We start from the raw sequence: 25,059 nt of genomic DNA on the forward strand, positions 1-25,059 counted from the left end.
GCATTTTTTCACTCTGCTGCCACAAAGGGGACCCCTGAAAGTTGGTTAACCATTAAAACCCAAATGGACCTGGTGAAAAATAGCCCGTGGGGTTAAGTAGGTGGCTTTCCAGAGCAAGGGCATCCATGCTGGGCAGGGTGCAAACAGCAGCATTAGCCAGTAATGTCAGATGTGAAGCCAATGACATTTACTAAGTAAACACTTACTATGTCCTAGATAGGGTGCTAACCCGCTTATGGAAGGTAATCTGACAACTCAGACCTTTTAAAAATGATTTTCACGTCTGTTAACTCTGGAACCCCACCCCCAGAAAACATATCCTAAAGAAATAGTTCATTCAGTCAGGGAGCAAAGGAGTTGCGTGTATTAAAATGTTGGTTGGGGGCCCCTGGGTGTCTCAGTTGGTGAAGCATCTGCCTGAGTGTCTCAGGTCATGATCCCAGGGTCTGGGGATTGGATCCCTGTCCGGCTCCCTGCTCAGTGGGGAGTCTGCTTCTCCCTCTCTCTTTGCCCCTTGCCCTGCTCCTGCTCTCTCTCAAATAAAATCTTAAAAAATAAAAATAATAAATAAATAAAATATTGGATGGAATGTTATATAAATATAAACTGGAAACAACTCAGGAGGCCAACAGGGACACTTAGACATTACGGTGCACTTGTAAAACAGCACACTCCACCACCAGAGAAGTGCTCACTACAAAGACTACAGCCACATCATTTATGAAATTAGGTGGGTGGGGTAGGACAAGAAGCCCATATAGAGTGTGATTTGCAGACTGTGATGCGCCGGAGTGGGGGAGCTCACCCCCGGAGCTGGCAGGGAGGATGGAAAAGACAGGCCACGATAATGTGAGGATGGGAATTCTTTTTTTTCTTTCCTAACATTATTGTGTAAGTCAGACTTTTATTTGAGGGATAATTTTAGATTTACAGAAAAGCTGCAGGAGAGACAGGATGAGAGTTCCCACATACCCCACACACTGTGCTCATGAGGGGTAACATCTTACATTACTGCAAAACATTTGTCATGATGGAGAAGTCAACATCGAAACATTACCGTCAACTAGACTCCAGACCTCGTTCCGATTTCACCAGTTTTTCTGTTCCAGGATCCAATCCACAATACCACGTTCCATACAGTCTATTTTTGTGTTTGTTCTCTTTTTGCTTTTTACAATTCAATGGCTTTTCACATAGTCACAGATATGAGCAACCACCACCATAGTCAATTCAAGAATATGTTCATCCTCTCAGAAAGAAAGCCCATACCTGTTGGCAAACATCTCTTGATTGTGGGCTTGGAGGAACCCTTTTGCAAAACAGAGAACGCTGTGGTAAGGAGAGAACTCTCCCTCATCTCCATTTTCCCCTGATTTATCTCTCTGGAATTCAGATTTTCTTTTCTCAGCGTGACCCCCAAGCATTAGTCCCAAATGAACCACATTGGAAGTTTCCAACAGTACCAATTTTTATTACACCCAGGTCAGAAAAACACTTGGAAATTGAGAGCCCTCTAAGTAAAACTTTAGGAGCTCAGAGACAAAACCCCTCTTCCTACTAATCTAGCAAGAGAGAATGAGTGCTATTGAGCATCTACCATGTGCCAGGCACTGTACAGAGAGGCCATGCACGAAGTCTCCCACTGCATCCTCATGGCCAACATTGGAAGTCAACCATGATCATCCATGATCCAAGTAGGTAGTGGCCACCATTTTGGTCACCCTTCCAGCCCTCTTCTTCGTGAACCACTTGTCCCATCTCAAAGGTAAACCCCCAGCTGCCATGTTTCCATTATGTGGTGGTCAGGATGACAAACTTGGCTACCTGCCCCCAGCCCGCATCCTACAAACAACTCTGGTTAACATTGCACCAGTGGCTCTGAGATGTGGTCTAGAGATGTGACACAGCTTAAATCATAGGAGCCAACCCCAGCCTACTCTGTCCCTGGGGACGGCGACCCTTTGTGGGACGTGACCCACCCCAACCCAGAAAGAACACGAGGCCAATTACCTGCACAACCTCCTTCACCAGGGTCTTGTCCGTGCCAGTTTTGGCTCGCTGCAGCCCACTGACATTCTCGCCAATCCACGTGATGAGGGCAAACTTGGACCTCTTGCTCATGGCATCCCCGGTGGTGAAGCGTACGAAGGCAAACAACCGGATGTCATCTGTCGTCAACAGCAAAAAGAGGGCATGGTGCTCAGTTAAAACATCCCAAAACTTTGTTCCCAAGGAGGAGCCATGAGCCGGAATACACCCAGAGCAGCACGGCAGGAGCCCAACTCCCTCCTCTCCTGTATTCCACCAGAATGCTATGCTTTCCTTCGAGGAAATCATATGTCCTTACTCAGCTTAATTCCTAAATAGTTCATATTTTAATTGCAATTATTGGGGAGAGCTCCTTACCATCCCTAAGTGAAGACGGCCGCCCAGTAAGGCTGTGGGGTGCTCACCTTGTGCTAGCTGCTTGGCGCAGCTCTTCCATTCTCAAAGGGCTTTTGGCCACTGGCTTCAGGATTTCTCAGGTCCCCTGAGAGCTGTGCTGCTCAAATGTTCGCGTGTATCTGAATCACGGGGGGATCTGGCTAGTATGCAGATTCAGGGTGCGCAGATCCCAGATGGAGCCCTGAGGGCCTGCATTTCTAAGTGGCTCTCCTGTGAGGCTGATGCTGCAGGTCCCTCTGCCCGGCCCCAGCAACACTAATCTGTTTTGTGTCTCTGGATCTCCCTATTCTAGACATTTCACACAGATGGGAGAACACAATCTGTGGCCTTTTGTGACTGGCTTCTTTTGCTCGACACGCTGGCAAGGTTCAGCTACACGGCGGCATGATTGGCCCCTCATTCCCCTTCTGGCCAAATAATATTCTAGAGTCTGGATGGGCCACGCTCTGCTCATTCATTCACCTGCTGATGCACATTTGGGATGCTTCCAAGCTGGGGGTGACTTTCCACCTCCCTCATTGGTCGACCACAAGGGTGAAATGTGATGGCTGTGCGACCTTCCCGGCCTGCCACCGTGGGAACTTCTCCCCAAAGTCATGACCACAGGACGGAGCTGCCAGGTGGGCAGTGAGCACAGGAAACGAGGCGGCAGGTAGGAGGAACCGAATGTACACAGCCACGCCTGGCCGCTGCAGACAGCGTGGGGGGAGCCCGGCCTCGCGGCTGCACGCGGGAAGCCAGCGCGGCGGAAACCGAGAAGCCGCGGCAGGGTGTTTAATTAAATTGCTGCCTTGATGTGAGGGGGAGGCAGGGCCACACATCGGGTACCTCCCGACTTGTTCGTACCAAGGCGACACAAGCAAAAGCACAGCAGCCTGTTTCCATGGGAACCACTCCATTCCCCCCTCCTCACCTCGGTGGCTGGATGCTTGGGTCCCCGGGATGGGATGGCAGCTGGCTCCTGAGCACCCCATCACTGGCCTGAGCCTCCACGCAGGAAGGGTGCACACCGTGTGTCCCGAGTACCAGCCCAAGACCCAGCCCAAGGACCTTGACACACAATAAGTGAGTCACACACACACACACACACACACACCCAGGACATGGGGAACCTGGCCCTTAGGGACCTTCCAGAGCCGCAGGCCAATGTCATTTACATTATCATGGCAGGAGGGACTGTTTTCCTGGGTGGCAGCTGGGCGCTTATCTGGGCAACGGTTTGGCCAACTAGATTGCTGACGTTTTTGAAAACCCAAGAGTCACGTTATGCTTACAAATGTTTGTGGCTCCCGATTTGGCAGGCCACCAAGAAGTCAGCTGAGTCTGCCGGGGAAAGCCGGGCTGTGGGAGCGACATTTCGTAGCTGCCCACGCGGACCTGGAGCTTCTCCCCGCCACTCGCCGCGGAGGGGGCTCTTAGCCCATGGTGGCCTCACACCGGTTGGTGCAGGGTGGAGCTGGAGCTCGAAGTCATGAGTTGGGCCACCTTCCCTCTTTTGGACAAACGGGGGCTGACAAAACACACCTGTGCGGCCGCGGCACCACATCCCTCCCTCTTCTGCGGGCACTCGCTTCACGCACAGGAAGATGTGGGTGTGCCCACAGAAAGGCAGAGCGGAGCCTCACTGTACATGTATAACGTGTGTGTGTACGCATGTGTGCGCTTGCACATGTGTGCGTGCTTGTGTGTGCATGTGTGCCTGTGTGTGCACTTGCACACGTGGGGGGTGTGTGTGTATGCGTGCACTACAATGGAAACTGGCCAGGAGGACATGGGTACTTGACATTGCCATCATCCCCATGGTGCCACTTGGTCCCAAGGGCCAATGGCACATGTTTGCAGCCTGAGGCTCGGGAACTGAGGGTGAGGCTCTGGGGAAACCCGGTGGGGGAACCCGGGCCCAGACACCCCACAGCAGACAGACCCCTGAGCGCTCTGTCTCCTATAGAGGCCTCTGCACAGGTGGCCACACCGGCTGCTCCCTCAGCCGTACATCTTCAATCTTCTGCTCCACAGCATCCAAGTTAACAGTCTAAGGTCTAGAATCCACTAGAAGCCTTCCAGCTTCATGCCAGTTCTGTGGCCTGGACCAGGTGCACTCATGGCTCTACACCCCAGTGGCCCCATCTACACAGCCCTGAGGTGGCCGTGAGGATGACAGAAAACAGGCATGTGGTGGGGCTTGGCTCCCGGGGAGACTGCTCTTTCTGTCCCCACCTCTCTGGTAAAACTGCCCTGGGGACCCCAGTGCCACCCACCTGGCATACCCAACCACAGCCTCCCTGGCCTCCCTGCGTCTCCCTCTTGGCTGGCTTTCTGCGCTGACCACACTAACATTCACTCCTCGGCATTTCAAAGCAGGGCCGTTCCCAGACACACAGTCTTCCCGCCACTGCTTCCAGAGCATTGCTCGAGGACCTACTGTGTGCCAAGTGCAGTGCTAAGCACTGGGGCATGCAGATTAGACAAGCAAGGGTGCTAAGGATAACTGAAGCCGTTTACTGAGCACCTATGATATGCTGGGCACCACTCTATGTGCGTACACGTATTGGCACATTTCTTCATCCCAAGCTCTCTATGAGGTTGGTGCTGCTCCTAGGCCCATTTCACAGCCAAAGGAACTGAGGCTCGGAGAGCTAAAGGGGTAAGGCAGCCAGACAACACTTTCCCTGCCCGCTGGAGCACTGGGTGAATTGAGAGCCGTTCCCAGAGCCTGGGACCAGCAGCGTCAGCGTCCCCCAGGAAACCACGGGAATGTGGCTGCTTGGGATCCACCCCAGACCTGCTGATTCACAAGCTCTGGGAAGCCTCACCCCTGGGGGATTCGGGTGCCTCAAAAGCTTGAGAACCACCAGGGAGGCGGAGGGTGAAGGAGAGGAGAACTCGCACCCGCCTCAGCAGGAGAGGGGTAAGATGAAGGTCTCCAAGGCAGAAAAGCTGAAGTGCCGCAAGTTCAGCCCACCCCCTTCCTTCCCACCCATGCTTCTTTTATTTTGAGGAAGTGATCATGAAAAGGAGTTTCCTGTATGGCCTGGCTTCTCAAACATCAGAATTTACAGACTCAGAGGCATCCAGACATGACCCCTGAGAATCTCAGCACCAAAGACCATCAGGACTGTCCCCCAAAGACTCTCCCTCCGCCCAAATCCCAAGGCCCAAGGAAGAGGACAGAGCCACTGAGCCATTGCCCTGGGTAGCTGGGGTCCTTTCTGTCACCTCCAGATCAGCCATCAGACACAACGCATCACTGAAAAGGATTCCCAAATGCAGGATGAGATCACATAGGCCCCATCTCAGAGGAGACGTCAACCTGAGACAAAGCAAGGCCAGAGCCCCATCTGTGAGGACTGTCAGTGCCATTTCCCATTGCCTTCTGGACAGTGCATGAGCTCAGAGTCCAGGCCAACCACACACATCAGGCCTCGTCCCCAAGTTGGGGCTGTAAACACCTGCCCCTTCCCACCCAGCAAGAGTCTTAGTCATGAAAAGATGGCCCTCACATGGCATGAATACACCCCACTCTCAAAAGACCTTGACCCTCTAGGCAGTCTGTGAGGCCTTGTGGTGTGCAATAGCCCCCACAGCCCTACGGCCCGGCCAGTTCAGGACTGAGCACCAGGCAAGGTCTACCCAGTTCCATGTCCTATTTCTCTCTTCAAGGTCTTTGCCTTCATTTACTAAGCAAGTTAATACACAACATGAGCTGCCATTGCCAAGTCTGTGGGCGTGGCCCAGTGCAAAGGAAGCACCCAGAAAGTTACTGTGGTCACTTTGCACTGTTCCCTTCATAACCCCTCCCTGCCTTGGGCTCTCCTCTCACCCTGTACTCCACCCTGTGTTTCCCTCCTTTCTCTCCCATTGACCACCTGTACCCCTCACCACCTCCTCCTGAGCTCTGTCTAGGGCTGGCCTGGCAGGAGGGATTCAGAAGCAAGACAGGGAATGGCAGGAGGACCAGGAGTTGATGCTAAGCACTTAGGACAAGGCGGGTGTGGGGGAAACATGAAGAGAGGAGAGGACCACACAGGGCATGGGCACAGAGGAAGGAAAGAAGTCAGACTTCACTGGGATCCCCACGGCCACCAGAATGAGTCACTCCGTATTTTCCCAAAAACTGCGAATGGCACAGAATCTCCACCAAGTTCCCAAGGACTCTCCCGGCCCTCCCCACCAACTTGAAATCCCCCTCGGCTCAGGTAAACACCGAGGGGCAGATTCTGACCACCCTACCCAACATTCTCACCAGAGTGACCTCGACGCAAGGTCCACACTGACCAAGGGCCCCATCTTCTCCCAAAAGGGACCTTAGTCTTCCCATCCAACTCTCCCTGAAGCCAGCCCTGGCTGGAAAAGGACAAAATCCAGAGAAGACTCAATTCTTTATAAATGCTTCGAACAATTTTTTTTTTATCATTTCACACCAAAACACAATGTGAAGAATAATCAGAAGTATAAAGAAGCAAAAATGAGGGTCCCACCACCTAGTTAACCACCCAAGTACCCATTCTGCTGCATGTCCTATTGGTCTATTTAGCTACTTTCTCATTCATCTGGTCGTTGTTATATCCCACAGCACCAGGCCCATAGTAGGCACCACTACATATCTGCTGGCCAACACAGAGCCAGAGAGGGCATATCATTTCATAATTTCCCCCCAGTAGTGAACTTCAGAGCAAGAAAAAAGAAAGGAGAAGAAGAATCAGGGAGGAAATTGCCCCAGAGCACGACATGATTGCAGCTTGCTCTAAAGCTGACCTTACCTTATATAGACTCCCTAAGAAGTTATGCAAACAAGGTTCAGTAAGGAAGAAAACAACCCACACACCAAAAAGCTGAGCTGTCAGCTTCCACCAAGCGAGCTCCCTGGAGCGGATATGACAGGAAATGAGAAAGAATTCTGACATCCTGCTGCCCCAGGGCGAGGGGACAACTGGACAGTGGACCGGAGCCACAGCAGCCCTCCTTCCAGTGGGCTGCTCACGGTGGGGAGAGCCAGGCAGCTGCAGACCAGGGCCTGGGAAGTGGAAAGGGTTCTCCCTGGGACTCCGAGGACAGAGGGGGCTCGTTGGGCGCCCCGGGGAAGGGACAGAGACCTGCGGCTGCCAGGAGCCAGTTCCTCCCACTTCTGAGGCCACAGTACGCATGCAGGTGGATGTGTGTGGCCCTGTCTTCTCCAGCGATTCCCTACTCGCTGCACTTTCATTAAATGCGAATGACCCAGCTTCCTACTTTGACAGAGAACATGAGAAAATGGAGTACAGGATAGCCAGAGGAAAAGCAAGATGATTAGTTCAGGAGGACCCTCAGGGACTGGACTGATCTGGATACCCAAATTATGCGGGTAGCTGAAGGCTCTCCCCCAGTGACAAAGCACCAGAACTTTTTTTTTTTTTTTTGATGGTGACTTTTACTTCCTTAAATGGAAGTCAGCGTGTTACACCCGCCTCTACCTTCTGCTTAGAGAACAGAGGCCACAGCCAGTCCCCCAGGTAGAGTCCAGGACTCAGGCACCCATAGTGGGACACCCTGGGGACGCTGAAGCATCTGACTTTCCAAGCACAAAACTCCCCTGTCATGTGCGGCCCTGCGTTCGTGTTGTGGCGTCTTCCACTGCCATCAGACCGTCATTTGACAAACACTTAGTAACAGTCTGTGCCGTGGGGGCTCTGCTGGATAAGACACAATCCCTACCCTCAAAAGGTACACACACAGTCTAGCCTGGGAAACAAAAATGAAGGGTAGGGACGCCTCAGTGGCTCAGCGGTTGAGTGCCTGCCTTCGGCTCAGGTCGTGATCGTGGGATCCGGGATCGAGTCCCACATTGGGCTCCCTGCATGGAGCCTGCTTCTCTCTCTGCCTGTGTCTCTGCCTCTCTCTCAGTCTGTGTCTCTCATGAATAAATAAATAAATCTTTAAAAAATTTTTTTTAAAAACCAAGTGCAAGGGGATCCCTGGGTGGCGCAGCGGTTTGGCGCCTGCCTTTGGCCCAGGGCGCGATCCTGGAGACCCGGGATCGAGTCCCACGTCGGGCTCCCGGTGCATGGAGCCTGCTTCTCCCTCTGCCTGTGTCTCTGCCTCTCTCTCTCTCTCTCTCTCTGTGTGTGACTATCATAAATAAATTAAAAAAAATAATAATGTTTAAAAAAAAAAAAAACCAAGTGCAATTACACTTGAGCTATTACACTGTAGTTAGCGCCAGAGCAACAAGTTATCGCAGGGCAAATGGGAACATCAAAGAGAGAAGGAAATTCATTCCTCCTGGGAGTGGTGATCAAGGAGGCTTCACAGAGGAGGTGATGTTTGATCTGGGTCTTGAAGGATGACTTAGAGTTCACCCAGCTAACAGGATAAGGACAAAGGGGCTCATGTTAACAACTTAGGGGAGAGACTCTGACAGAACTCTAATAGTTCCTGGGGGGCAAGTCCGAATGCCTTCCTTTACCAGCCCTTCTCTCTATTTCTGACTTGCCACAGGCTAGAGGAGCATATAACCAGCTTATTATTACTGTGTGTAAAGTAAGTGTTTAAAGGCTTAGAATGACTCTCCTGGGGGCTCCAACGGCTCGCTCATCCCTACATTGCAGGAGGGCAGGAACCTTGTTCCCTATTGTATCAAGTGCCTGGGACGGTGCCAGGCCCACTGCATGTGCTCCAGAGAGATTTCCTGAATACATGAAGAGCCTTTGCCCCCTCGTCTACGGCTGCTAAAAAACTTTCCAGCCCCCCCTTTGTTGGCTGCATTCAATTCAGTGGGAGATGCCATTTTATAAGAATAAAACCAATACCGTTCCTGGATTTGAAAAGTGTGGCTTTCACCCCCAGAGAGCAGGAATGAATAGACAGGCAGAAATGATCAGATGTGGGCAGAGAGGTAACATTTGACTGGTCTGGACCAATGTGCCCTTTAAATAAAAGCACGTGGGAAAAGCAGACTAACGTGATGTTCCTAGAATCATCAAGAGACACATGATGCCGGGTCTTCTCCACGTTTCATGTTCATGTCACCAGGCATGCTGCCACAGTGGAGCAAAGCAAACTCTGAACCTCAGCAGCCTGAGGAAGCCAGGAGACCCAGACTTGGGTCCCAGCTCCATTGGTTTCCGTGGAGTGACCATGGCCCAGCAGCCCCGTGCTCTGATGCCCATTTCTCTGGGCGGGGGCATGGCTTTGCCATCTCCACCTCAGAGCCCCTGGGTGGTGGAGACAGAACTCACACATGGTTTTCTTTTTCTTTTTTTTTTCTTAAGATTTATCTATTTATTTATGAGAGACACAGAGAGTCAGAGACACAGGCAGAGGGAGAAGCAGGCTCCATGCAGGGAGCCCGATGTGGGACTCGATCCGGGGTCTCCAGGATCACGACCTGGGCTGAAGGCAGGCGCCAAACCACTGAGCCACCCAGGGATCCCCTCACACATGGTTTTCATCCCCCCGGCTGTATGCTGCAGTCTTCAAGTCTTCCAGTGCAGTTGCAGCTGACTCGTTTTGCTTTTATTCATTCACTTATTTATTAACCCGTACGAATATTCAAGACAGAACCTCCACGTTTCCCAAGTACCCATTTCTGATGGATTTCTGTTGCCCCACCCACCCGCTTTCCTCCATGCATTGTAAAAACTGAGACATCGTCTACAGACCATAAAAAGGTACGCACCTTGTTAGGTGTACAATAAATTGGCTTTTAATATCATCACAAGGTCTAATTCCAAAACGTTTCATCATCCCCAAAAGGAGACCTGATACCTACTAGTGGTCACTCTTCCTCCCCTGTCCCCACCCTGGCAACCACTCTGCTTTCTATCTCCATAGACTTGTTCTGGGACTATGAATACATGGAGTCATACAATATGTGCCTTTGGTGTCCAGCTTCTTTCACTTGGCCTATGTCTTCACGGATCATCCAGGCCATAGCATGGATCAGTACTGCATTCCTTTTGTGGCTGAATAATATCCCAGCATATGGAGAGACACATTTAGTCTGTCCTCCATCCAGTGATGGTCCAGACCCGTGAAGCCTGTCCTCCATCAGGTGATGGTCATTTGGGTGGTTTCCACTTTTTTGTCTATTGTGAATAATGCTGCTGTGAACGTTCATATACAGGTTTTCGTGCAGACACATGTTTTCATTTCTCTTGGGTAAACACTACAGAGTGAACTTGCTAGGCTTAAACTTTTTAGGAACTGCCAAACTGTCCTCCACAGTGGTGCCAACATTTTCCTTCCCCACCAGCAATGCATGAGGATTCCAATTCTCTACATCCTCAACATAGCCTCCTCGTGTGTGTGAAGTGATATCTCTTAACTGTTTGATTTGCATCTCCCTAATAATGATGTTGAGTATCTTTTTTTTTTTTAAGATTTTATTTATGTATTTGAGAGAGACAGAGTGTGTGTGTGAAAGAGTACAAGCAGGGGGAGGAAAAGAGGGAGAGAGAGAAGCAGAATCCCCACTGGGCAGGGAGCCTGAGGCAAGACTCGATCCCACAACCCCGGGATCATGACCCAAGCCAAAGGCAGATGCTTAACCGACTGAGCCACCCAGGCACCTCACTGAACATCTTTTCATTTGTTTATTAGCCATCTGTACATCTTCTTGGGAGAAAGTCTGTTCAAATTCACTTTCCCATTTTTTTTTAATTTTATTTATTTATGATAGTCACACACACAGAGAGAGAGAGAGGCAGAGACATAGGCAGAGGGAGAAGCAGGCTCCATGCACCGGGAGCCCGACGTGGGATTCGATCCCGGGTCTCCAGGATCGCGCCCTGGGCCAAAGGCAGGCGCCAAACCGCTGCGCCACCCAGGGATCCCCTTTCCCATTTTTTTAATTGAGTTGTTTGTCTTGTTATTATTGAGTTATAAGAGCTCTTTATATATTCTGGACATGAGGCTGTTACCAGATATATGATTGGAGGGCCTTGCCTTTTGCTGAGCCCACTCTTCACCCAGGTACCCGAGTGTCCACCTCCTTCTTGGACAGGTCTTATCTCAGTGTCACTTCTTCTTTAGGCCTCCTATGGCCACCCTGGGTGATGGTGGCCCCCCTGCAGTCTATGTCCAGGCCATTGTTTCATTTTATTTTCTTTATGGCACTTGTCCCTGAGTTATCTAATTTTCCAGCTTGTCTATTGTCTGTCCCTGCACCCCCAAAACAATGCAAGCTCTGTGGCTTAGATCACCAGCACCCAGAGAGGCTGTCACTTAGTAGGTCTTCGATTTACATTTGTTGGATAGGTACTGGCAAGTCACCAAAGAAGAGAGTAAGCTACTTTCTCAGACTCAGACACATGGCAGTAGGTTCTGCAAAATCGACAACAGAGCAAGTGGCTTCCCATTCAGGGCTGCGTGACTCACGGGAGTGAACACAGACCCTCCTCTGTTGGACAAGGGGGCTCACACAGGGGTTGCTCAGAGCCTGGCTCTTCTCATCCCTCCCTAGAAGCCCAGCATGACCCAGAGGGGACCCTGCTGGCCTGCCTGAGGTGGCAACTTCCTTTACTTGCAAACTGTGAACAATACATTCCAGTCTATAGTCGGAGTAGAACTATAGCCAAAAAAGGAATGAAAACTATTTCCAGGTCAGATCAGATGACCTCCCAGACACATCCTTTCAGACAAAAGTAGTAAAGTCAGAATTGCACCCTGGGAAGGATAGAGACATTTGAATTATGGGCTTGCTCATCAGAGGCCACCCCAGATATGCCACTTCCAGGAAGGCAGAAAAATTACCTCCGAGCAGCGTCTTCACACAAATGTGCCACCAGCCAGAGACACGGGCCTCAGGTCTGTCCCTTAGCGTTCAAGAAAAGAGCTTGTGGAAAGCTATCATGAACTAAGAGTTCTCATCACAACAAGAAATGTCTTTTCTTTCTCCTTATTGTATGTACATCAGATGATGGGTATACAGAAAACCCACCATGGGGATCACTTCACAGTATCCATGAATCAAACCATCATGCTGTCCGCCTTCCACTGATAGTGATGTATGCCAGTTATTTCTCGATAAAACTGGGGGTGGGAAAAAAAGAGATTGCCCGTGGTTTTCCCTCTTTGTTTCATTTATTTTTAAAAAAGATTTATTTATTTTAGGGTGGAGGGGAGGGGCAGAAGGAAAATCCTCAAACAGACTCCCTGTTGAACCTGGAGCCTGACCATGCAGGGCACGATCCCAGGACACCCCGAGATCATGACCTGAGAGCCAAAATCTAGAGTCGGACACTCAACTGACTGTGCCGCCCAGGCGCCCCTTCCCTCCTTGTTTTTAAAGAATTTCAGTTGCAAGTGTAGGGAAGCAAGTGTCAGGAGTGGTGGCCAGGAACACAGGCAGAAGCAGAGCGGCAGAGCTCGGCCTCTGTGCAGCCTTGGGCCAGTGTCTTCATGTCTCTGAGCCTCAGTTTTTCCATCTATGGAGTGGGAATTACAAGGCCTACCAAACTGGGCCACGGTGTAGATTAAATGAAATCATCAGGTCACCGTGGTTGGCAGAACAGTGGCCCCCACAGATGTCCCCATCCTAATCTCTAGAACCTATGATGGTGTCACCTGATACAGCACACAGGCCTTTGCAGATGTGATTGTTGAGGATCTGGACGTGGGGAGATCACCCCAGATGATCCACGTGGGCCTACTGTAATCACGACCATCCCCACATGGGGAAGACGGAGGCAGGAGAATCGGAACCAGAGAAAGGGCATCATGAGAAGACCTCAACACACTCTAAATGGCTTTGAAGGTGGAGGAGCGGCCATGAGCCAAGGGACACAGGTGCCTCTAACAGCTGGGGAAGGCCAGGACACAGATTTCTCCCCTCGAGCCCCCAGAAGGAACACGCCCCTGCCGACACCTTGATTTTAGCCTGGGAAACAGATTTTTGGACTTGTGACCTCCAGAGCTGTAAGATGATAAAATTACATTATCTCAAGCCACTAAGTTTGGGGGAAATTGTTACAGAAGGCAAAGGAAAAATGTTATCGTTGACCATGAACTAAGTCCAGAACCAAATCAGGTTGATTTGGATCATCATCAGAATGATTTGGTTTGCAAGTTGATTTCAAAATGCACAGATGAAATGAAATATGAAGTGCCGAGGGAATAGCCCTGCCATCGGCTCAGACACAGGCCTCTGGGGACCTGCCCTTACTGAGGCCACTGATCTGAATCTGAAAAGCCAAACACAAAATTAGGTGGGTGAGGAATGCAGTCCTACAGCGGCCCTGGGGCAGGAAATCCTGACCAGAGGCTAGTGGGGGCAGAGGCAGGGGCCAGGGGGCCTTGGCACCTGCAGACGTCCATTCAGGCCACCAGGCTGCTCTGTCGGCAGGGGGACAGCATGCCTTCCAGGGGAAAGCTCAGCTCCCAAATGTCTCAGGGACTGTCATTCATTCATCTACTGGACAAGCATCTGGGGGAAGATGCCAGGTGCTGTGCCAGGTGCTGAGGGTACCACACAGAATCGAACAGACAAGGGTTCTATCAGAGGAGCTCAGACTCCAGCAGGAGAGTCAGACAACAGGCATGACTTGAGGAGTTGCTAAGCACTGGAGCCCATAACTTGGGCCCACATAAGGGAGCGACACACCCTGGGGGAAAAGAGATTGGGGCTGGTTAACCATGATGGGTGGGGGTTCACCACCAAGGATGCCATCACCAGAGCCAGAGTTCCTCTCTCCAGGGCCTTGCCCTGGAGCTGAAGAAACAGATACACAGAACCACAGTATGATGTGGTGAGCATCACAAAGGCAAGGAGGGCATCTGAATGGAGGGGACATTTACACTGGGCCTTGATGGATGTATAGAAGTCCTCCAGGAAGGCAAAGTGGATGAGGACAGTGCAGAGACAGGGAAGATGGTCCCCAAGCCATAAGGAAAGAGGAGGGCAGGGCAGCAGAGTACAGGGGGGAAGCTGGGCACCTTGGACACAGATCTGGGTTCAAAGTCCAGTTTATCCACTTACTATACTATACCATCTCGAGCAAGCTACTTTGACTCTCCAAGGAAATAGATTCCTCATCAGTAAAATAGAATAACTACTACTTAAACTCCTTACACATTTTATCCTCATGGATAAAAAAAAAAAAAACACTATATGTGCTAATACATGCAAAGTACCTACATGGGCATCTGAGCATCCATGAGGTCAGAACCCTGTGTATCGGGGACATGAGGCAGAGGGCTCATGGGGCACTCTGTGTCATCTCTAGGCATTTGGACCTTATGGGCAAAACCCACCAAATGTTCTAAAGGGAGAAGAGTTGATACCAACTGATGTGAGATTTAGAAAGCTGCCTCTGGCCTGGGCCACAAGCTCATTCAATACTCGGCACATAGCAGGTGCTCACCAAATTTCCTGGAGAAGGAAAATCCACGATCAAGGGCAGAGCCATGGGAAACACCCACACTTATGCAGCAGGAACAGAAAGGAGAAGTGGCAGCAGGAAGTGAGAATGAGAGAGTTGAGGGGTGTAAAAGGAGAAGTATGTGAGTTTGCAGGGGAAGCAGAGGGAAGGAAAAGTGTGTTTTCAAATGACTTGTGCTTATCGACAAATGCTGGAGGGATGTAAAGTGGAAAAAAGGCAAAGAAATGACCACTAATTTTGGTAAACAAAATTACCAAAGACCCACACGTAGGGTTCCATGCTTTAGGTGTGTGTGGGGGGGTGGGGTGGGGGCACCAGAATGTAACAAGGTGAAGGAATGATAGGAGTTGGGGCTAGGGGAGGGAACACTGGATTCAATCCACATGCAATACTTTCAAAGAGTTTGCATTAACTCCCAAGGATATTCAAGAAGCAAAAACTCAATTTAATTCACGTAAGTGAACACTCTTTCTGAACCAGGGACACACTCTTACCAGGAAGATGGACAAGTAGCAGCCTTCCCCATGGAAGGGAAAGACCACAAACTCAGAAGCAAGTACCAATATCACCCAGGAGGCAATCCAAATGAGCTCTCACAAAGCCCATGCATCTTATGACACAAAGAAGCAAAGCAATGCAGTGCAGCTTGAGACCTCCCAGCAACAGATGTGTGGGAAAAGAAAGCAATGGGACACTGAATGTTGCAGAAAACTATGAAGGTAATGGCTCCATAGCCTTAGGGTGCTACTTAAAAATCGTAACTCAGCATTGTCCCTGGGATGGAGAAGGTGCTCAGTCAAGGTATGTTGAAAGCATGGACCGACAAACTGCTTAGCACTTGACTACGTTCAAAACACTGTCACAGATTTCAAGCTTCCTTTGACCTCATATTTCCTTAGACTCCTTAGACAGTATCTCTCCTGACCTCTCTCAAATTCCCAAAATCTATATGTGTGTAGACCACTAGGGTGAAAAAAAAAAAAAATCCAAGGACAGAACAACATGATAAATTGACCGCCAATTGTATGTGTGTTGTACAGCTACACATGCAGAGGCCATGGACACGTGGATTTCTCTATTTCCATCCTCATCCCTCTTCTTTTGGCAAGCCAAGAGTCTGTCCTTGACCAAATTTTCATGTGGTCTTCTGAGATCTTTTCCGACAAGGTCTCAACTTTTGGACTTCTGCATTCATCTGGGCATTATCCAGTTTCAACGAGAATCCCACTAAATTGGTTCAACCAGATACCCCATCCTCCCTATCTGATCAACCTTTATATCGAATCAGGTTCCTTATCTTCTATCGCCCCCCAGGTGATGTGTGATCACCAGGTCCACCTGCAACAAGAATTCTGTTAGGTCAGTTCAGCTAGAATCTCCCCTCAGTCTGGACATTTCCTCTCGGTGACTCCTCATCCACTGACCGCCATCTTGCTCCCTGGCTCCTGGTCTATAAATTCATACTTCTTCTCCTAGGTATTCAGATCCCTCTCCCCTATGGCACACCTCCACTGTAGTGGACCCTCACACAGTCCCCCTAAATAAAGTCTGCCTTACTATTCTTGAGCAAGGGTCAGAGTAAATCATTTTTCCTTTCCCTTTTTTTTTTTTTTTTAAGATTTATTTATTTGAGAGAGAGTGCATGAACGGGGGATAGAGAGGGACAGCAGGCGAGGGAGAGAGAATCCTCAAGCAGACTCCCTGCTGAGAGTGGAGCCCAATGCAAGACTTAATCTCAGGGTCCTGAGATCATGACCTGAGCCGAAATAGAGAGTCAGATGCTTAACTGACTGGGCCACCCAGGCGCCCCAAATCATATTTTCTTTAATAGTAAACACTGCATTCTTTTTCTCTCCCCTGAGAGTAGAACAGACCAGAGAAGGGAGCTGTGAGAGAGGAGGAGAGTGGAAGGTCAAAGATGGCCCCTTTCTTCAACATCTATGTCAAGTGGCCGGGCAGCTTCTCCTGACATACCTCCCATTCTAACTTGACTTCTCCTGACATACCTCCTAATTCTAACTTGAGGACAGTTCTTTCTCAAGTGAACCCAAAACCAATTCCTGAAATTTCTACCGTTTGCTCTTATTCTACCACATGGGGTCGGGGTGGGTATAGGAACACGGAAGGCATGCATGCTTTTTACAAAGCAGCCCCTCAAACACCAAAGACAACACTCAGGTCCCCTAAGACACATCTCCAGATTCCCCATCCAATTCTCCTATGAGAGCTTTTGAATTCCTTGCTCAACCTGGATTCTCCTCCCTTAAATTCTTCCACGCATCTCATCTCCCCTGGGGAGCTACAGGCTACAGCTCCTTTAGATGAAAATAATAAAGATCCTACTCAAACTGGCTTGAGAAAAAGAAATTTTACTCTATGCTGGCAAATTGAATTTAAATAAATTTTTTTAAAAAAAATTTTTTAAAAAGGAAATTTTAACTGGTTCTGAAAGCAAATGGCCTCAGGACAGAGCTCCAGGAATGGGTAGACCCAAGTTTAAGCCACGCCCTCCGGGCCCCACTCCCCGTCTCTAGCTCTGTTCCTGAATTCTCACACAGATTCTCTCTCCACATGCATCCTGTAAACTGCAGCCCTTCCTTACACTTACAGGTCTTAATCCCAGAGAAGGGTTCTCCCAGCAACTCTGTCCAAAGTATCCAGGCTAGAGCTGATTGGCTTGACTTGAGTCACAAGGGCCCAACCCAGAACCAATCAGTCAACAGAGGGCATGGCTCACGCCGACTGGCCAGGTCTCAGTTGTATGCCTTCTAGGGCAGTGTGGAGTCAAGTCAGCTTCACTGGAACTACACTGGCTGAGCAGGATTATAACAAAATAAGAAAGGCCCCCCACCCCCACGCCAAAGATAGGATGCTAGACAGACAAAAATATCAAAGCCCACTTTTCTTTTTTTTTTTTAATTTTTATTTATTCATGATAATCACACAGAGAGAGAGAGAGAGAGGCAGAGACACAGGCAGAGGGAGAAGCAGGCTCCATGCACCGGGAGCCCGACGTGGGACTCGATCCTGGATCTCCAGGATTGCACCCTGAGCCAAAGACAGGCGCTAAACCGCTGCGCCACCCAGGGATCCCTCAAAGCCCACTTTTCTCTGTGAGCGATGTTTTGAGCTGAAGACCCCAGGCTCAAGAAAGCATCATGGGAATACCATCTGCACCCAGAGCACCATCTAGTCAACATCACAGGGCATCCATGCCAACCAAGCTTCGTGCTGACACTGCCCTCCATGAACGCACATTTTTGGTAACCACTTCACACACTATTTCAACATATCCACTGAAGTGCAACATCAACACCCTCTCAAGAAGGTGAGATGTTGGGCAGCCCGGGTGGCTCAGCGGTTTAGCGCCACCTTCAGCCCAGGGCGTGATCCTGGAGACCCAGGATCGAGTCCCATGTTGGGCTCCCTGCATGGAGCCTGCCTGTGTCTCTGCCTCTCTCTCTCTCTCTCTCTCTCTCTCTCTGTGTGTGTGTGTGTGTGTGTATGTGTGTATTCTCATGAATAAATAAATAAAATCTTTTAAAAAAAAAAAAGAAGGTGATATGTTAACACTAACCATAGTTTTGATCAATGACTTTATACCAGGAGCTGCCCTACAAGCTTTATACGTATCATGTCAACTTATCCTCACAACAATGCTGTGCATTACGTGCAATCATTACCCCCATCTTACAGAGGAGGAAACAAAATCTGGGAGACTTGCCCAAGGTCACACAGTGTATCAAGGCTCTGAGTCAAGGCAAGACACCCTGGCTCTACCACGGATGCTCCGATCGGTTCTAAAATATACACCAGCAGAAAACTGGATTCATTCCCAGGTGCTTGGATTCTTTCCAAAATAGAACTGCTTGCAACAGAGAGCTTTGGGGTCCATCAACAAAAAATTGGCTAAACAATGTTACATTTGTATGAGAGAACACTATGTAGCCATTTGAGAGGCAGGGCAATGACAATAAAACATCAGCTCCCTGAGGACAGGGGCTTTCTCTGTTTCTCTATTTATCCTCAGTGCCTAGAACGGTACCTTGCAGAGGAGCACTTATGTATATATGACAAGAGGGAGGAGAGGAGGGAAGGAAAGAAGGAGGAAGCGAGGGAGGAAGGGTGGATGAATGAAAAACTGAGCAAATGAATTAGTGAACCAATTTCTTAGAGGAAAAACTTTATCTGAACTATATCCAGTTTCTATTCTCTTTTCATTTAGTCTTGCTTTTTCAATATTCTACTAGGAACACGTATTATTTGTAAAGTGCAAAAACAAACGTGATTTCAGAGACAGTGCGAGCCACTGCCAGTCACATATACATGACTTGTAAGCTCTTTCTGCTGCAATCTGAGCGATCAGGGGTCCAGTCGGCCTGGCAAACGGCTCCTCCTGACTCCTGAAGGCTCTGCTGGGGGCACCAGTGGTCCCCTGGCACAGCTCCATACCCGTTTCTTCCCCATCATTTCTTTACCCTACCACCTTTCTGGTGCTCTCAGCCCACACACTCTACTTCCACATCAGTTAAATTCCACCAGTGAGATGACAACCACTGTAACTAGCACTTAAGGAGCACTTATATCCTCGGCACCGTGGAATTGCTTCCTTAACCCTCCAAATGACCATGTTATAGCAAAGGATGAGCAGGTGCTCATTCACCTGCTTCAGGTCACACGACTGACTAGACTTGGAACCCAGGCCATCCAACACAGCCTAAACCTTTAACCACTGTGTTGACCACCTCTTGTTCAGTATGTGTTTATGTACTGAGCACCTACTGCATGCAGGTCCAGGCCAAAGGTCTAACGCACACCCACATGGGGCTGAACGCCTACTGCTTGCCAACCTGGGGTTGGGCGCCTCCTGGGGCTAATCAGGAGCTGTCTGCCTACTGAGCACTGGGCCAGGGTGTGCAGGGAGAGCTTAGAACAGAAAGTACACTATCATCCTAAGACCTACAAGAGCAAAAATAGGGATGCCTGGTTGGCTCAGCAGTTTAGCACTGCCTTCAGCTCAGGGTGTGATCCTGGAGACCCGGGATTGAGTCCCACGTCCGGCTCCCTGCATGGAGCCTGCTTCTCCCTCTGCCTGTGTCTCTGCCTCTCTCTGTGTCTCTCATGAATATATAAATAAAAATCTTTAAAAAAAAAAAAGAGCAAAAATAACGAAAAGTAACAGTAACCACAGCCCTGTGCATCAGGGACCTATGCTCTCATTTTAAATGTGCTATTTCAGCTAACACTCCCAGTCACTGTCAGAGGTAGGCACTGCCAGGATCCCCATTTTACAGATTAGAAAACTGAGGCATAGAGAAAGGGATGTTCTTGCCCAAGGTCACAAAGCACCCAAGAGACATAGTTGGGATGTGACTCAAGAGCTTTTCTAACTCTGGGCTGTTGAAATAAAGAAGACATCACACCGGGCTGGTTGGGGGCAGAGATGGGGAGGAGGAACTCTACCTGAAGGGAACTTCCAAAACCAAAGGCCCAAAGGTATCAGCCTGCAGGTGCACGGAGAAAGGTGTGGCCAGGAAGTGTGCAGGTGGGGACAAACTGCCTGGAATGCCAAGCGGACAGCCTGTGACAAATTCCATGGGCAGAGGGGAGCCAGAGAAGGTTAAGGAGCAGTGGAGTGACTCAGTTAGAGATGGCCTTAGGCAGAGTTACTCCAGTGATGGAACTACAGTGGATATAAGACAAGAAAGACCAAGGGCTAAGAGATTGCTGCAGGAAGGGGCAGGAAGTAAAGGGCAACGGACCTGTGTTACAAGTTTGCGCCTCTTCTGGAAGTAGCATGCCTGCCTCCCGACATGCGCACTGCTGCTCTTCCCTTAAGAAGCCACTGTCCCCAACTTTGTCTCCTGGTTTGGGTGGGGCTGTTCCTCCCGCACTCCCAGGGGTGGGCACTGATTCAGGCCTAGCCAGCCAGAGTCCCACTGCCTGGTCCAGGATGGGCACATGAACCCAGCCAGGGCAAGCAAAAAGTGTCAGTCTGGAAACTTCTGCTGAAGTCATTGGCAAAGGGTCTCCCTCTCCCCACCAGGGAGGGGGAAGCTGGGCCGGCTGGTGGGCATCCGCATCATCACTTGGGGAGAACATGCCCATGTCCCCAAGAAGAGCAATAAAGGAAGAAGGCAGAGCTTTGGGCAGCCTCACCTGCAGCTAGTACTTCCCCCGGGCTTTCTAACTATGGAAGCTACAGACTGCCATTTTGCTCAAGCTAATCTGCATGAGGTTGTTTCTCCCTCTGCACCTGCAAGCTCTCTGACCATCTCCCACGGACTGAGGTGTGGGGCAAGAAGCCAAGTGTGGAGGTGGTGATGGAGCAGGGAGTGCAGAAGGAGGGGGCCAGGTGCATCCAGCGCCAGAAGAGCCAGCGCAGAGCACAGAGAGCTCCAAATCCTGCCAGGAGAAACAGGAAGATGAGTGACCTTCCAGAAAGCAGCTGCAGTGGACAAGGAGAGGCCAGGCCCGGGGGCGAGGAGAGACGAGCAGGAGAAGCTTAGGCAGCGCACAGGCGTGGGAAACCAGGGTGTGTCAGAAAGAAGGCCAGAAGAGGGGCTGTCAGGGAAGAGAGAAAGCCCAGAAGGAACTTCCCGCCCCCAGTGCCAAGGGAGGGAGAGACCAGGTGCTGGTTCTGGCTTCCAGTCCCCCGCACACCTTATTAGATGTTTGGAAACAGGAGGGCTGGGCCACAGTGGGAGCCTGTCCTCGTGGCATGGGCCCCACAGGCTGGTCAGGACACCTGCCTGGGAATGAGCCCTCCCTAAGTGGGCGAGCATGTCTTCTGTAACCTGCAGACAACTTCCTGTGGCCTGACCAGAACCTGCTGCACCACTGCAGAAGCCTCATGGCTTGGGCATGAGAACGTAAACCACTTCCGGGGTGCCTGGCTGGCTGGGTCGGAAGAGCAAGCAACTCTTGATCTCGGGATCGTGAGTTTGAGCCCCACATGGGGTGTCGAGATTACTTAAATAAATAAAACTTAAAAAATTAATAATCTCAGCCCACTTTCTGAGAGAGAGGAGGCTGAGGATACGGGCCTTTGAGCCGCCCTGCCTGGATCCAAGCCCCGGCTCTGCTGCGTCCTAGCTGTGTGATGCAGGCACCTCACTTAACTTCTCTGGGCCTCGGTGCACTCATCTGTGGAAGGGGAACGATCTCAGTGATGGAGACAAGGCACGTCAAGCTCAGAGACTTATGTGTTATCAAGCTACTAGTCGCGTGCTGAGTCCTTTGTCACTGGGTTATGAGGACATAGCTGGGGGAAGGAACAAGGAGTTTTTCCAAGAGGAACAAGAACAGACCCAGCAGCCATAACTCGTCTATACATTTGTCCAACAGATGGCCGGGGAAGGCAGGCAGATTTCCAGCCAAAACAGACGGAGCCTTCAGATCCCACAGCCCATTCATAAGATCAACACACAGCAGGGAAAGCATTTTTAGTTCCCCTGCCAGGCACTCCCATCCCTGCCTGTTGGGGGGAGGGTCAGAGGAACACCCCCCTCCCCACCCCCTGCAAAGCCCAAGGGAGGAAGGAAGTCTTCTCTGACCGCACCAAGCCCTTCCAGCTTCGCCCAATGGCCAAGAGCATCTGTTCAGAATCTATTCTATTGACAGGATGCTCTTTCATCCCTGGGTCACCTTCTTCTACTTGGTGGTGAGAACAATAGCTTTAGAAGCAAAACCCAGTCTGGTAGGGGGAGGGGGTGTGTGATGGATGGTCAGGAGGAGGAAAGAAACTGCTAGTTTTCTGTCCTTGAGTTCAGCGAGGAGGGAAGCTGGCCTGTGAGACAAAGCCTCAGATCCGACAAGGCAAAAAATACTGCTGAAACTCCTAGATGTGCACCATCTAGGGGAAAAGCCAAGAGTCTGCATTTACTCTACTTGCCGAAGCATTCGCCACAAGCGGAGGAAGGGTAGGGATGGCCGAGATGCAGGGCTCCTGAGTCAGGGGCCTGAGTTCAAATCCAGAGCCATCGACTCTCCACACTTACGTGTGAGTTGTTATCGTACTTTACACATCTGATATTTTAAGCCAACCCTTTACAAAAGCAATGAGTGACTGCCTATTGAGAGGCAGCTGTCAGGGACACATTTTAATTGGGAGAACATTAAAAAACAAAACCAAAGCTTCGTACCACCCAGCCCATAGCAGACACTTCATAAATATTCTTTCAATTGGTCTAAATGCACAAAAATCACTTGGTTAAGGAAACAGATAGGGAAAGGAGCAGTCACATAAGCCATGGCACAATTTCGTACCTTTTTAGTTATTTCACAAATGACCGACCATGTAGTTTCGCATTGGTACTGTCCTGAGCGTTCTCCACGCACTGAGTCATCCGTCGTCCTCCAACAGCCTTCCAAGATTACAGGTAAGGAAACCAAGGCCCTGAGAGGTTAGGTAACTTGCCCCAAACTACACAGCTAGGAAGTGGCCACTCGGTGATTCAAACCCACCTTGCTGACTCAGGCAGGGTCCCTGCCCTATCCTCAAGGCTCTGCTGCCTTTGTCTGCACATCTGTTTTAAAACTAGGGACCTGGAGAGAGTTCATTCTCCAGTCTTGGCTCTGAAGGGTCCTATTACCACGGAGGCTGAGCCTTTTGCCTCTAATAAGGGGTCTGCGGTTACATACGCCATGTGTTCCTTTCTTTCGATGGCTTCACACACCCCGGGGAAGTGCAATTAGTTTACAAATCCTAAATATCTTGCTTGATGATTTCTTACATATGGACACATGTATGTACCCACCTCCCAGATGGAAACACGAGACATTTCCAGCACCCCTCCGCCTTCTGCGGGCCCCTCCCAGCCAGCGGCTATCTACTCCGAAATGGGATCACCATTCTGACTTTTCACACCACAGATCAGCTTTGCCTTTTCTACAGTTTCATGTAAGTGGCATCAGAGGGAGTGTTGTCTATCACACCTGGCTCTATGTTCTACAAAAAAAAAAAAAAAAAAAAACAACACCACCCATATAACCAGCACACTGACAATGGTCTTGGGAGAAGGGAGGATATAGATGACAGTTTCTTTCTCCTGCAATAAGCACCAGCATTGTTTTTATTTCCGCTCACTGGCAGATGAAAGGGGGTGGTGGGGGACGCTGAGCACAAAGTTGGAACTACACTGAGTGGACCCTTGGGGAAAAAAAACCCAGTGACCCGCGGTGGTGGTGAGGGGGGGGGGGGGGCAGAGGAGCTGTCTCTCCTGGAGAGCGCAGCGTGGAGCACCGGAGTCAAGTGGTCACCTCTGGTGGCTCTGGATGTCCAGAGAGGGCCACACTTTGTGAGGCTTTCAAAACCTCAAGTCTGGTCCCTCCAGCGCCAGAGGCACCGGGGGCGTCCAGGCTCCTCCCAGTTTGGCCTCTGCAGCTCCTCACCACCCCCGCCCGCCCCTTGCGTAGACGATTTCCCAAAAGATCAGGAATTCCCCGCAGAAGGCGCGTCTCCCTACCTGTGCACTGTTGGATGAAGTCCTGATAGTCCGCTCCCTGGTCCCCGGGGACGATGGTGGCGCCGTCATACTTAAAAGTCACCCTTTGGATTGGGAGGAGAACACACACACACAGAGATCAGGGAAGGTGCCGCACGGTGCCGAGCCCCAGCAGGACGGCCCAGAAGATGCTCGGGCCGCGCAGCAGCAGCGCGGGCTCGCCGCGCTGTCCAGGGTTAGGGCCGTCCCGCCCGAGGACGGCTCGGCGCACCCGGGCCTCGGGGCACCGGGCGGCTGGGGAGCGGGGCTCGGCGACCGGGGGAAGCTCCTCACCAGATGACGGCCGAGCCGTCGTCGCGCACCAGGTTGTACGCCTCCCGGCAAGCCTCCTTGTCGATCTTGGTGGCCATCGCCGCAGGCCCGCAGCGGGGACACCCTGCCCCGAGCGACCGAGCGCGCCCCGGGCCGGCCGCAGGGATCGGAGCGCGGCGGGGACGCGGAGGGCGGGCGGAGGGCGGGCGGCGGCGGCGGCGGCGCGGGGAGCGGGCGGCGGCGGCGGGCGCGGCGGCGGCGGGCGCGGCGGCTGCTCCGAGGGCGCACCGACCGCGCGCCGGGACCCAGGCGGCTCCGCCACGCCCCCCTCTGCCCATTGGCCGCCGGGCCGCGGGGGCGGGGCGTCCCGGCTCGCCGACGACCAATCCCAGCCCGAGGGGGTTGCGCAACTTCGCGGCGGGGGCTGGAGGCGGGGCTTTCGGCTCCTCCCTCCCCTCCTCCCTCCCAGCCCCCTGCTCGGGCTCCCCCTCCCCCCATTT

General features: G+C 51.0%; 1 protein-coding gene across 1 annotated transcript in view; it reads right to left on the reverse strand.

Annotated features, from left to right (window-relative positions):
• The window catches only part of COTL1 (coactosin like F-actin binding protein 1), a 38,630-nt gene extending 13,842 nt beyond the window's left edge, over window positions 1-24,788 (reverse strand). The window contains exons 1-3 of the mRNA XM_055307140.1: window positions 24,581-24,788; window positions 24,269-24,351; window positions 2,011-2,168 (exon numbers count right to left, since the gene is read on the reverse strand). Coding sequence (XP_055163115.1) covers window positions 2,011-2,168; window positions 24,269-24,351; window positions 24,581-24,657 — 318 coding nt within the window. The 5' untranslated portion in view covers window positions 24,658-24,788. The remainder of the gene's footprint in view (window positions 1-2,010; window positions 2,169-24,268; window positions 24,352-24,580) is intronic.
• Window positions 24,789-25,059: the final 271 nt, after the last annotated feature.

This window comes from Nyctereutes procyonoides, unplaced genomic scaffold (genome assembly GCF_905146905.1).
Source record: "Nyctereutes procyonoides isolate TBG_1078 unplaced genomic scaffold, NYPRO_anot_genome, whole genome shotgun sequence".
Classification (NCBI taxonomy): Eukaryota; Metazoa; Chordata; class Mammalia; order Carnivora; family Canidae; genus Nyctereutes; species Nyctereutes procyonoides.